Genomic DNA, 13,709 nt, shown 5'->3' on the forward strand with positions numbered 1-13,709 from the left:
GAAATGAATTGATGGATTAACAGACACTGGTATATGACAAACTTCCATCAGGATTTTTTTTTTTACTGGCAGCAAATAGTAACATCCATTGTCCTCTGGGGTCAAAATGACCCCAACTGGGTGATGTGGGTTAGAGTTAAAAAGCACAAAACACAACATTATCACACATATTTGTGTTATAAAACATATCAACATTCATTTCCAAAACATTTAACATTTAACAGCAGAAAACTAACGTTTCATCATCATCTATACCTCGCTGCCCCTCACCTAGCTGCCCCTCACCCAGCTGCCCCTCACTCAGCTGCCCCTCGCCCAGCTGCCCCTCACCCAGCTGCCCCTCACTCAGCTGCCCCTCACCCAACTGCCCCTCACCCAGCTGCCCCTCACCCAGCTGCCCCTCACCCAGTTGCCCCTCACCCAGTTGCCCCTCACCCAGCTGCCCCTCACCCAGCTGCCCCTTGCCCAGATCCTGGTCCACCACTCTAAAGGGTTATTCTGCATTCTGCCCTCGCCAGACTGATGTCAAAACAGGTGAAATGGGCCAAAAATGCAACGCACACATCTGCACACAACACACTATTACTACCTGCATCTGAGGACACAAGCAGACTGATTCTGAATGAAGACTGATTCTGAAACGTTAGTTTTGAAAGATTGGATGTGCTGATGCTGTTAAAAGTTTTGGAAATGAATGTTGATATGTCTTATAACACAAATATGTGTGATAATGTTATGTTTTGTGTTTTTTAGCAGTCAAACCAGTTGGGGTCATTTTCTGTTTTGTGAATGGGTATGATTTCATATAAATGAGGTGTGAAATTAAAGGGATAGTATCTTTCTTTTTTTTTAAAGTGGGGTTGTATGATCTACAAATAGCCCCTAAGTACTTTAATTGCAGTAGAAGAGACTCTCTGCACTCCTCCCGTTAGCAACGCCAGCCCATAATAGCCCTGCCCAGAGATTTACAACATACAGTGTTGTGAACAGACCCAAAGAAACGGCCTATTTTCACGGCCTAAAAGAGGTTTTACCTGAAAAAATACACAGTTCCATTGTTCGCTATAATATAATTTTTTCCAGCCCTTCAAAGTGCAGGAAAAACACAGTTTTTATTTGGACCTAACCAACTCACGTATCCCTCCGCCCAGGGTTAGCGACGCCAATCAGCAAAACTGTGTTTTTCCTGCACTTTGAAGGGCTGGAAAAAAATTATATTATAGTGAACAATGGAACTGTGTATTTTTTCAGGTAAAACCTCTTTTAGGCCGTGAAAATAGGCCGTTTCTTTGGGTCTGTTCACAACACTGTATGTTGTAAATCTCTGGGCAGGGCTATTATGGGCTGGCGTTGCTAACGGGAGGAGTGCAGAGAGTCTTCTACTGCAATTAAAGTACTTAGGGGCTATTTGTAGATCATACAACCCCACTTTAAAAAAAAAATGCTACTATCCCTTTAATAGGTTGGTCTGAAGTTGAATAAAAAGATGAAACACAACTTGTGTGATAATGGTATATTTTGTCCTCTGGGGACGAAGAGTGTTACTAAATTCAATAAAACACCCATAATTCTGCAACCTGTTTGATGAAAAACAAGCAAATTATGAAGGAAATAACTTTGGTTTGGGGTGAAAATGAGCCCAGGACAACATGAGGGCTAATGACAGACACTGAGTCCACATCAGCCCTGTAGTAAATCTACAGACAGACACTGAGTCCACATCGGTCCTGTAGTAAATCTAATGACAGACCACTCTACTCACCACAGACAAAGTCCCAGCTGTCCCGGACGAGCTTCTCCCGACAACATCCACACAACATGGAGGACACGGTTCTGTCGGTCCAGACTTTACAGTTACAGCTCTGACTCAGCTACAGTAACATTATTATAACACAACAACAACAACACAACCACAAGTTGAAGGGCAGAGAACTCAGTAACGACAGGTGTTAACGAGGAAAACATCCAGACTGTTCACCTTACCTTCACACGGGGAAATAAACTGTGACACAACCGCGTGGTGAAAAGTGAAAGTAAACTTTAAAGAGGAAGTGGGGGAGGGGGGGTCACTTCTGTAATCTGAGTAGACAGACTGGTGTTTTTACTGCTGTTTATTTCTACTACTGAACCATAAAGAGTTGAAACATTAATGATAATATCGATCTCCAGTCCGCCGCTTGTCAGTGACTCTGTGTCTGAACTCATCTCCAGTTTCCTCCAGGACGCTGCAGGACTCCATGAAGCGACACGAGGGGGCGACACCGCTCCGTGTGGTGGATTTTTTTTTTTTTTCCAAACTTTATTTAAAAGTTCCAATCACAGTCAGAACATTGACCGTGGACAATACAAAACAGTCAGGCATCAAGGATTTAAATAAACAAATACAGTATGAGACATAAAGTGGATGAAGTGCATAAGTCATTACATAGGTAACATAAATATAATAAAATAAATTAAATTAAATAAAAGGAAGAAAGAAAATGGCAGGACATATTATATTTCTCCAAATATTTCTTCAATTATGTTAACAGTGTACATTTTTTATTATCAATTCTTTTAATACATTCAAGGTAGTTCTTGAAATCAATTTCAAAAACAGGAAAGAAAGGTCGACCTTTGGAAAATTTGGTTTTATGTATGTGGAATTTTGCAATTAGAATAATCAGATTAATTAAGTGTTGCATTTTCCTATCTTTATTATTATAGTATAACAGTATATCTTTGGCATTCAAATTAATTGGTAAGTTGGAATGTGATGTGATGTAAGCTTCAATTTTTTTCCAAAAAATCTGGGTAAAATTACATTCAAAGAAAAGGTGCCTAATCGTTTCCACTTCGGCATTACAAAATACACAATTGGCATCAATATTGACAAATTTTGACACAAATTTGTTAGTGGGGTAAATGTTATGTATAATTTTATATTGAACTTCTTTGATTTTATTGGAGATAACAAATTTATGTGGAAGGAGCCAGCTCCGTGTGGTGGAAACATGACACCAGACAAACAGATGACGACACATCCGACTCAACACATCCATGATCCGACTACGGTTTGTTATGGAAAGTCTCCGGAGGAGGAGAAGACGTCTGAGAGACACCGACGGAGACAACAGAGAGTTTAAACTGAAATGTAAGTTCATTAAAAAAATATTTTAAAAAACCCTCCTTTATTGCTCTTTGCGGTGAGCTCAAGCAATACATAACCTCCATCAGATTTTTAAGCAACCTGAAAGCGATTAAGACTGTCAATATGTGTGAACACTTTAACATTTTTTTGTAAACTTGTAAATTCCCCCTGGCGTATTATAATATAGATGTGCTTTATATATTGCATATTATTTTTGAAAAAATGTTTTGTAATGTGAAACAAAGTTTTGAATTAAAAAAAAGATGTGAGTATTTAAAATAAGTAGGCTATTCAAGTACATAGGATATTTCATAAAGTGCAAAGTGACAAGTAGAGTGCCTATCTAAAGTGTGCAGGGATGTTCTGGGTATTTAAAATAAATCAAATACATTCAAGCACATAGGATTTCACATAAAGTGCTCATTGTTCAGTGACAATAATATGTAGGAGAGGAGAAGGGACCTGAGTGGAGCTCCACAGGGATGGAGCTACCCACCAAGGTGACCTAAGGCAGTTCCAGTTTGATGCTGGCACTGCGTTGTCAGGTTGAGAATGCCCAGTAGGGACGAGGCCAGAGGTGGGTAGAGCAGCCAAAAACTGTACTCAAGTAAGAGTAGAGTTACTTTAGAATAATGTTACTCAAGTAAAAGTAAAAAGTAGCCATTCAAACATTTACTTGAGAAAGAGTAGAAAGTACTTGGTGAAAAAGCTACTCAAGTACTGAGTAACTGCTGAGTAACCTCTGATTTGTTTGTTTAATGATCAGCGCGTAAATGTAGGCCTCATCAAATACACAAAAATATAATAGCAATGAAAAAATCCAGTTATTGCCAAAGAACAACATTTAACAACTAAGACAATAGCCTAAATGACTTTTTTTTTTTTTTACAAAGTAACATAAATGAAGACAAATTCAGCCACAATAACTTACATAGGCCTATCTCTGAAAGATCTATGAACTGTCCATAAGATCTTTGTGTGCGGTCATGTGACTGCCTGGCTCTGTCTGATTGGTTACACGGAGTCAAACGTCGCGAGTGGCTACATCTGGTTGGTGAAACGCAGTCATGTGACAGAGGCTCGGAAGTGTCTCCATTAAAACATAAACAAACAATTTGCACGTTGGATCGATGAGAAAAAGTAGCGAGTAGCGACCGGAATGAAGCTCAATGTAACGGAGTAAAAGTACCGCTTCTTCTGAAGAAATATACTCAAGTAAAAGTAACAAGTATGCTCCATTTAAACTACTCTTAGAAGTACAATTTATCCAAAAAGTTACTCAAGTAAATGTAACAGAGTAAATGTAGCGTGTTACTACCCACCTCTGGACGAGGCTGCCCACCAGGGTCTCATCCCTACTGGTACCTACTGGTCTCCTATGTACAGGGGTCCACGACTGCTGACTCACAATCCAGTTTCTGACCTTACGAGTAAAACAGAGGTAGTCACACTGCAAAAACTCAAACATTTTACCAAGAATATTTCTCTTATTTCTAGTCAAAATGTCATTTCTAGTCAAAACATATCTCATTATACTTAAAATAAGACTCATCACATAAAAAGCAGCTTGTTTTAGACACTTTTTCCTTCTTTCAAGCAGATTTTCACTTGAAATAAGTAGAAAAATCTGATAGTGGAGCAAGTTTTTCTTCCTTATTACAAGCACAAAAAACTTGCTTTCACTGGCAGATTTTTCTACTTATTTCAAGTGAATATTTGTTTGAAACAAGTGAAAATGATCTAAAAACAAGTCAATGTTTAGGTGATGAGTCTTATTTTAAATGGAAAGAGATTAGATTTGACTAGAAATGAGACATTTGGACAAGAAAAAAGACAAATATTCTCAGAAAGATTTAGAGTTTTTGCAGTGCAGTGGTGTGTTTGAGGAGCTCTGGACGTCTGTTCCATTCACTGATGGTTTTGCTGGTGTGTTAAAGTGTTGTTAGTGTGTTAGCTAACAGTAGCTGTATAGACCTGAGCAGGTGTTACATCTCTGAGAGCTTCTTCTTCCTCTTCTTCTTCTTCCTGACTGTGACTGTGAAGCTGCTGAAGCTCAGAGCTGCTGTCTGTGACTCCACAGGAGGAGGGGATGCCACCTTTAGCTGGAGCAGAGCTGGTCCACACCCCGCTGCAGCTCTATCCATATCTCCTGAGGTGCTGCAGGCTGCTGCCCAACACGGCCATGCAGCAACACTATCCACACGCCGTACGACAGGTGAGCTGCTCAGGTACACACACACACACACACACACACACACACACACACACACACACACACACACACACACACACACACACACACACACACACACACACACACACACACACCTCTGCTGACGGGCCAGGTGTAACGCTGCAGACGGATGCTCGACTCTCTCTAGTGACGGTCTCTTTTTTTCTTTTTTTATACTTTATTGCAGAATTCAAGTTCATATTCCAGCACATATCTTATCAGTCACTGGCACGTTCCTGCAACATTTATGACATTTTTTAAAACATTTTTTAGTGTGTGTGTGTGTGTGAAAAACATCAAAGAAAAAAGTGAAAAATAGATGGATTCAAAAAAAAAGAATAAAAAATAAATATATATATAGATAGAAACAAAAATTGCAATATATACATAATAAATAAACTACTAAATAAACCTTTCTTCAGAGCTGAAAACATCCGTTTATTTATTTATATAATCAAACCACTTATTCCATCTCTTCAGACATTCTGGTTCTTGTTTTCTGACTCTGTATGTAATTTTTTCCATTTCCAGAATACTGTTTACAGTTAATTTCCAGTTGTTAAAAGAAGGTGAGATAGATTTTTGCCAATTTCTTGTGATTTGTTTCAAAGCTGTTATTCTAAGTATTCTGTATAAATATTTGTCTTTCTCTGTTGTAAGTTCGGCTGGTGTTATTCCTAAAACTATACATTTCGGTCCCAGTGTTTTTTTAAACTGGAAAATTGAAAAGAAAGATTCCATAATCTTTTTCCAAAAAGGTTTTAGTGATGGACAAAATAGAAAATATGTGAGTGGTTCGCATGGTGCTCCCCACAATTTGGCCAACAGTCTGAGGTAATGGATGTTGTGAATTTAGACTGTATGTTTGGAGTAATGAAGAAACGTGTGTATACCTTCCATGATAATTCCCTCCAATATCCAGAACTTGTTGTTTTGTGTATTGTGCTATAAGCATTTTTCCAATCGTCGTCTTCTATTTGTACTTGATTGATCTTGATTCCACTTTGTCCTAATTAGGTCTTGTGTTTCTTCACTGTCTCCTAGTATTTTATATATTTTTGAGAGCGTATTCTTGATATCTAAATTATAATTTTTTATCATAAAAGTTATTAATTGATGTTGTTCGTGGTGACCCTCACACACACACACACACACACACCTCTGCTGACGGGCCAGGTGTAACGCTGCAGACGGATGCTCGACTCTCTCTAGTGACGGTTTCTGAGCTGAGGATGCAGAGAGAAGCTGGATGGAGCTGCAGACTGGTTAGATGGACAGTCTGATGATGTCACATGTTTAGTGTTGAGTTTAGATTTGATGATCCTGAATTGATTGATTGATTTGATCCTGATCAGATGTTGTTAGTGTTCAGGGAGTTTGTCGTTTGTTTTCCTGTTTGTTCTTTGTGTTTTTATTTCATTTCTCCACGTCGGGGCACCAGAGAATAAATATGTGGGGCTACGGTGGGAGGGAGGAGTCACTACTGTCACTGTCATTTCATCTTCAACATCATGTGGAGGAAAACATTAAAGGACAATTCCGGGCAAATTCACCTCAGGCTGTATGTTCCTAACATTTTAGGTCTAACAGAAGGAATCTGAAGGTTTTCAGTTTAATTGCTCCTGTTTTGCGGTAGTTGTGTCTGTCCCCGCATCGCCACGGCAACGATGAATGGGAGTGGATGTAAGTTCTGCTGTTTAGGCTGTTTCCATCCCTCAAAGCCACAGACAGCGTCAGATGGAGACTCAAACATGCAGCCAGAAGTTTATTTACTTCAACAAGCCGACATGTTTGTAAAACTAGATCTAATTCAAAGTCTGGCGGAGTCGAGACCCAAGTTGACGCTCGGTGTGTTCAGGTGCAGTGGGAAAAGCTCCCGTTTGTGTCAGAAACACAGGAATATCAACTCTGGACTTGCTTCAAGTAAATAAACTTCTGGCTGCATGTTTGAGTCTCCATCTGACGCTGTCTGTGGCTTTGAGGGATGGAAACAGCCTAAGCAGCGGAACTTCAATCCGCTCCCATTCATCGTTGCCGTGGCAACGTGGGGACAGACACAACTACCGCAAAACAGGAGACATTAAACTGGAAACCTTCAGATTCATTCTGTTAGACCTGAAATGTTAAGAACATACAGCCCAGAGTGAAATTGTCCTTTAAAGTAACAGTGATGATGATGATGATGATGATGATGATGATGATGATGATGATGATGTCACTACAGGTTATTATCCATGAGGGAGGTTTGATTGACAGCCAGCAGTAGTAAACACACGTCAACAAACACAAACTGTAGCAGCTGTTTATTTATTCATTGTTTGTATTTAGTGTTGTTTACTTTAATATTTAGTTTAGATCTGATTTTCCTGAATTGATTTATTTGATTTAACTCCGATCAGATTCTGTTAGTTTATTATTTGTCTAGTTCAGGTGTTCTCCTGTTCATTATTGGTGTTTTATTTCATTTGCTCACGTCACCAGAGAATAAATGTGTAGGGCTGCAGTGAGGGACCAGCATGCACCTGGGTGGGCTGATGGGTTTTGTTTTGTTTTGTTCTTTTCTTGCTCCTTTCTGGTCAAATAAACCACATTTGTAGTTAAAACTGGACTTTGCATGGTCATGATGTTTCTCTCAGCTGTCTACACCACGACCCATGGTGCAGCAGTGGCCCTTTGATTCTTTAGGGTTTAAAGTTTGATTTGAAGCTTTTCTTAGTTTCCACAAACAGCCACTACAATGACTGATCGCCTGTCTGATCTCCTCAGGCCCCTGCTGCTGCTGCTGCTGCTGCTGCTGCTGCTGCTGCTGCATTCACACATTCACACACAGATCAGGAAAACCTGAGAAAATCCAGGATTAAGTCTGAAACTGAGGATTATTTTCATTATTATCAGTTATTCTCGTCCAAAACGTCCAATTCTTCCATTTAGATTTTAAAAATGAAGGAAAGAAACACAGTAGAAAAACTCAAACCAGAGAAATAATAATGATAATCATGATGATAATATTATTAATAAAGTGTCCTGATTGATGAGTTTGTGTTTCCAGGGTTACACCAGTCACTCAGATGAGGACGACCCAGAGAGGATCCAGATGATCATCCAGAGAGCGATAACAGACGCTGACTGGATTCTAGATAAAGTGAGTTTATTATTAATAATAATAATAATAATAATAATACTATTGTCAGACAGAGCAACACACGTCAGTCTGTCCTCTCTGTGGTTGCAGTACACCAAGAAGAAGTGAGGAGAAGGAGGCAGCAGCTGCTCACATCAACTATGAAGCTCATTGTTTCTATCAGATAAATATTCATATCAGTGTAAAAACTGTTCAGACTGAAATGTGATTTAGTGACGTTTGATATTTTTAAATAAAGTTGTTCTCGCTGACTGTGGCTCCTTGGTCTCATTGACAGTGTGAGGACAGAGGTTATTCAACATGAGGGTTGACACTTTTATTATTAAATGGTTTTATTGGTTCTTAACAAACAGGACACAACAAGTCAGGGTAAACGTCTCTCTCAGCCTCTTCACGTTATATGTAGAGGGCAGAAAAAAGAGCCTCTCATTAGTAGGATGTCATACACACACACCTTATTTTTTATTTTCTTCTTTCTCTTTATCTTCATTTATTTCAGTTACATCCTGAGTCAGACTCCCATACAGGTCATTTTGTTGTCATTCCACTTTGTGACCATAGGTGGCGCTGTGATACCAGGTTCAGTGAGAAACTCCTGACTCAAGCCCATCCCATTCCCATACACTAGGAGGCAGAATAAAATGGTGTTTGAGACAGTCAGACACTTTCTTACTGTTCCACAGGTATGTAAAACGTGAAAAACAACTTGAAAATTGTGACTTTTTGGTCATGTCAATGTATTTAGAATGGTTTGATAACTTTGGTGTATTTGTCAATGCAGCCACAGTATACTCACACTTGTTTGTGTTATTATTTATATGTATTGAAGTTCTATGCATTTATAGTTAAACTCAAGCGTTTGCCTGATATTAAGGCTGGTAATTGGCCAGTTGAATGTGAATTGAGATGTTTGACATGTTACATAGGAGGCAGAATAAAATGTTGCTTGACACAGTCGCAAACTGCTGAAACTGTGTTTATTACTGTTCCACTGTCATTCATTCATTTTAGCTTGGTGATATTAGGCCTCCTCCTTCATCAGCAGCTGAGTAAAAGTCACCATGGTTTTTGTCCTGTAATAATCGACGCTTCCATCTTTAAAGGAAGAGGAAGAAGTTTACAAGAGTCACTGAGAAGAGTTTAAAACATCAACTGATTTAATCCATGAATGTGAAAACGTGAGTGAGAGACAGAGACAGAGACATGTAGAGACTGAACTGTCTGTTCAACAGTGAGAAGGTTTCTGTGACAGGAGGAGACTCTGATGCACTCAACACAGACTCACTGAGGAACCGGGACTAAAGAGTCTAAACCCAGGATAGAGAGGTTGAGTGAAGGTGGTGTACAAGGTGTAGAGGTGGATCAGTGAGTCAGAGGAGACTCTGTAGAAGGACAGAGAGCCAGCAGGACAGTCCACATACACTGCTACTCTGGTAGAGACAGAGGAGGAGGAGGAGGAGGAGGTGATAGGTGTTGATCTGTTATTGTGCCAGACTCTGTAGCCACCACCATAGCAGTCCAGACTCCAGGACTGATCGTTCCATCCAAACCTACAGTCTCCTCTGCCTCCTTTCCTTCTGATTCCTCTGTAACTCACTGATATATTAACCTTTCCTCTCCTCTCGACCTCCCAGTAGCAGCGACCAGTCAGACCAGTTGAACACAGCAGCTGATCCCAGAAGTCAAATCTGTCTGGATGATCAGGATATGACTGACGCTCCTCCACACGTGTCGCCTTCCTGTTGTTGTCAGACAGTTTGATCCCTCTGTTCACTGTGTTTGTGTCGATTGTGAGTGGACAGGAATCTGATGGAGAGAACAAGACACAGCTGCAGTTATTGATCATGTGATCAGTTATTGACAGTTTGATGAAGACTCATGAGGTCAGTGATGTGACAGTGTGAAGATGGTTGAATGTGCTGCTTTGTTTCCATGAATCAAAGTAAAAACAGACTTACACTTCCTCAGACCTGGTGTCAACCATGGGACTCCAGCAGGCTCCACCCTGAAAGGAGGAGGGGGGTCAGAGCAGCACCTTCTCTGTCAGCATGCACACATGGACATTACATGGCTCTCACACACACACTGTTTTATCACTGTGTTCACATGGAGGCTGGTATGTGTGGATGCAGAGGCGGTCCTGGCTAGTTTTACGCCCTGGGCGAAACCATCCCTTGCCCCCCCCCAAAAAAAACAAACAAAAAAAAATCCCACCAACGAACAAACACAAGTATTATAATCACTGTTGGGGGGGTTTCTTTTAAAATGTATTCCCCTACAGATTACTGATTACATGTCCCAAAATCTGCAATCTGTAATGCATTTTGATTACTCAAGTAAAGTAATGTATTCTGAATACTTTCTAGATTACTTTTAGCGCATTTCAAAATCACCTGCCTGAGCGCCTTTAACACTGAATTTGATCTTACACATGACCTTATAGGCTACCGTGGTTCCTTTAAATTAAATCATCAATAAATGTGTTTGAATTTGTCAAACCACAGTTTAATTTGTTATTGATCATCCAGCCATATTTAAATTATTTTTTTAAATAGCCAATCACATAAAATTATAGGCTTAGGCTATATTAAAACTGAGCAGCTTGACTACAGCCTCTGAACCTCTAAAAAATACACAATAGTTTTTGTTTGTGAGTGTAGGGCCAGCAACATGATGATATTTTGAACATAAAGTAATGACAGGAACCACTGTTCCATCTGTGGGCTAACTCTAAAAACCTACCTAAACTCACTTCTCTGCTGAAGTCGGTGTGGTTTTGGAAACAGCGTGACGTTGCTGTAAAACCAGCTCATTAGAAACATCATGACAGTCTAGGATCCTTTTTAACACATGATCCTGTCGCAGTTCATTCATGTTATTTACCAGAGACCGGACATTGAAGAGGGAGAGGAGGAATATTGCTGGGCATCCCATAGCAACATTACCAAAATGAAGCCAACTTCAGGGCGAGGAGTTTAGCGCTTAACCCTCCTTTCTTTCCCCGCATGAGAGCCATCTGGGCCGGCGGAGCATCCGACGTGAGACCTCAGCAGTCGTGAGTTGATCCCCCCGCCCCCTCCCCCTTGCCTCTCCTGACACACACACAACCTGTAGTAGACCCAACATATGTAGTAGGCCTATGACTCTCAGCAGCAAGTTGACGTGACATAGGGGCGCCCCCAGCGACCACTCTACTAACTTGACGGCGAGTTTTGTTTTGTCTTTTTTTGGGGGGGCGCTCGTGCACCCTCACAAAGATTGCGCCCTGGGCGGTCGCCCATATTGCCCATAGCTAAAACCGGCCCTGTATGGATGAACACTGCAGAGAAGAAGGAGCTGGAGTCTTTATCTAGTGATGATACAGAGCAGGAGGAGACCAGGAGGAAACACTTCATCATGTCTTTTCTCCATGTGATGTCACTGCAGTGTGAGACACACACTTTCACTCTCTGACTCTCAAGCTGCACAAACACACGTCACAGCCAGCGGCGCCTGATTCATTTTAGAGGTGGGAGGGCCATGGGGGTTGGGTTGTTCCGAAGCCTTGTGTTTGAATGCAATCGGGTGTGCATAGTTTTACACATTCAATGTAGGTGCAATAGTCATATTGTAGCGTCTTACAGTATAACAGGCAGATTTGACCAGTGTCCTCAGGTTCTTTGAATTCTTTTAATCTAAATGAATGGTGTTTGTCTATATGCTCCACGCGCACCATACTTTCTGCAGTTTTCTGGTTGTTGCATAGTTGTATGTGTACACCAGGGGTCGCGTTAACCGGATATTTTCCGTCATTGACCGTTTTTTTAAAACGGTGACGGAAAAATTTTGAGGCCATCCGTCATTTTGACAGATTGCAATTCACAGCCATGGCCGTCTGGCCATGTGCATTTGTTTACAATGAAGCCGGCGGATAATCAATAAATGGAGCGGTGGATAACGATATAAAACATATACAATGTCTCAAAGTCACTATGGTGAGAATTAGATAAAAAAAAAAAAAAAACTCACAGCTGGCTGGTGCGCTCAGTAGAACGCTGTAGTACATACCCCAGGCCTGTGTGGAGCGTGTGTGGCGCTGTAGCGCTGCCACACATAAACACCAACAACAGAGAAGAAGACAGAAAGCTTCCCGCAGTATTCAAACTCCACACATTAGAAGTGGATTAAATGTTGACTGGGAGTCGTGTCAGTGCAAATATGACGGTCGATAATGATTTAACGGGCGAGATTCAGCTGCAGTGTCCGAGGGGCCGACAGTAGTCAGCTGTTAAGTTACGTAGCTGTAGCTACACAGCGGTGTGTCTCGGTAGGTAGAGCGGTGGGGGCAGGACATCACCGTTTCACACACTCGCCGCGCACAACTCTTCTAAAGGTAACGTTAAGCCTTATTTTAATGTATTCTGCCCGCCGTGGCATTGTTTATAACACGTAAAGCTGAGTGGGTTTTGTCCTGTCTGAATTTGTGCTGCATCTGGCTGTGTGGTCTATAGCTTCAGTTGTTTCAGTGATGCGCAGTGGCTGCGTGCGTGCGTGCGTAAAAGAGAAATGAGAGGCAGAGAGAGAGAGAGAGAGAGAGAGAGAGAGCTAACGCCGGTGCACTATGCGGTGCCTATGTGAAAACGTGCTCCTTTGGATGTTTTGGTATAACACATGGGTTAGCATGTTGATTGTTGACAGAAAACTGATGTCATCATCAGGTATTTACGTTGTATTTAGATGTTGACAGAAAGTGACCCCCGCATTCACTGACTGACCCCACGGTTAGATGTGCTCTGACGCAGACTCTGCTCCGGAGCATTCTCTGTTCAATTTGTTTGGACTTGATATGAATTAAACATGAATTAAAATTGAATGCTATTGAATATGGCATTATTATAATTTTAAAAAATAAATAAAGTGACCGGTAAAAATAGATTATGACGGAATTTTTATGACCCCGTCAGTCAAAATGACCGGCGACGAAAAAGTCTAGCGCAACCTCTGGTGTACACCATATGTAATATGCTCTGTATAATATGCTCTCTGTGTATATGGACGTGTACTGTATGTGTGCACCATGTGAAATTATGCTCTCTGTGTGTATGTGGACGGCTGTGCGTACACCATGTGTACATGTGTGTGTGCAGGTTTGTGTACCATGTGCTCGCTATATGTATGTGTGGTTTTAGATGCAGCTGTGTCAGCACTTGTGCCCAAGACAAGTG

The 13,709-nt window shown here is 40.9% G+C and overlaps 2 protein-coding genes across 3 annotated transcripts in view; one reads left to right on the forward strand and one right to left on the reverse strand.

Annotated features, from left to right (window-relative positions):
• Positions 1-3,035: 3,035 nt before the first annotated feature.
• On the forward strand, positions 3,036-8,753 carry LOC146975169 (LYR motif-containing protein 9-like). Of its 2 annotated transcripts, none has more exons than XM_085794355.1 (4): positions 3,036-3,133; positions 5,211-5,345; positions 8,413-8,505; positions 8,596-8,753. In XM_085794355.1, the coding sequence occupies exons 2-4, from the start codon at positions 5,220-5,222 to the stop codon at positions 8,611-8,613; spliced, it is 237 nt and encodes a 78-aa protein (XP_085650481.1). In that variant the 5' UTR covers positions 3,036-3,133; positions 5,211-5,219; the 3' UTR covers positions 8,614-8,753. The 2 variants fall into 2 exon arrangements, with proteins under 2 accessions (XP_085650481.1, XP_085650480.1); XM_085794354.1 differs by having other exon boundaries at positions 3,054-3,133; positions 5,174-5,345.
• A 244-nt stretch (positions 8,754-8,997) lies between these two features.
• LOC146975170 (NLR family CARD domain-containing protein 3-like) overlaps positions 8,998-13,709 on the reverse strand; it is a 114,526-nt gene continuing 109,814 nt past the window's right edge. Inside the window, exons 8-9 of the mRNA XM_085794703.1 lie at positions 10,464-10,510; positions 8,998-10,311 (exon numbers count right to left, since the gene is read on the reverse strand). Coding sequence (XP_085650829.1) covers positions 9,776-10,311; positions 10,464-10,510 — 583 coding nt within the window. The 3' untranslated portion in view covers positions 8,998-9,775. The remainder of the gene's footprint in view (positions 10,312-10,463; positions 10,511-13,709) is intronic.

Source organism: Trachurus japonicus, chromosome 13, assembly GCF_045865225.1.
Source record: "Trachurus japonicus isolate A0001 chromosome 13, Traja_1.0".
In the NCBI taxonomy this organism is placed as follows: Eukaryota; Metazoa; Chordata; class Actinopteri; order Carangiformes; family Carangidae; genus Trachurus; species Trachurus japonicus.

Bases quoted from the DNA above. Each gene is read 5' to 3' on its own strand.
- LOC146975169 (XM_085794355.1), top strand. From the start codon at position 5,220: ATGCCACCTTTAGCTGGAGCAGAGCTGGTCCACACCCCGCTGCAGCTC. The intron at 5,346-8,412 runs GTGAGCTGCTCA...TTGTGTTTCCAG, and splicing joins ATCCACACGCCGTACGACAG to GGTTACACCAGTCACTCAGA.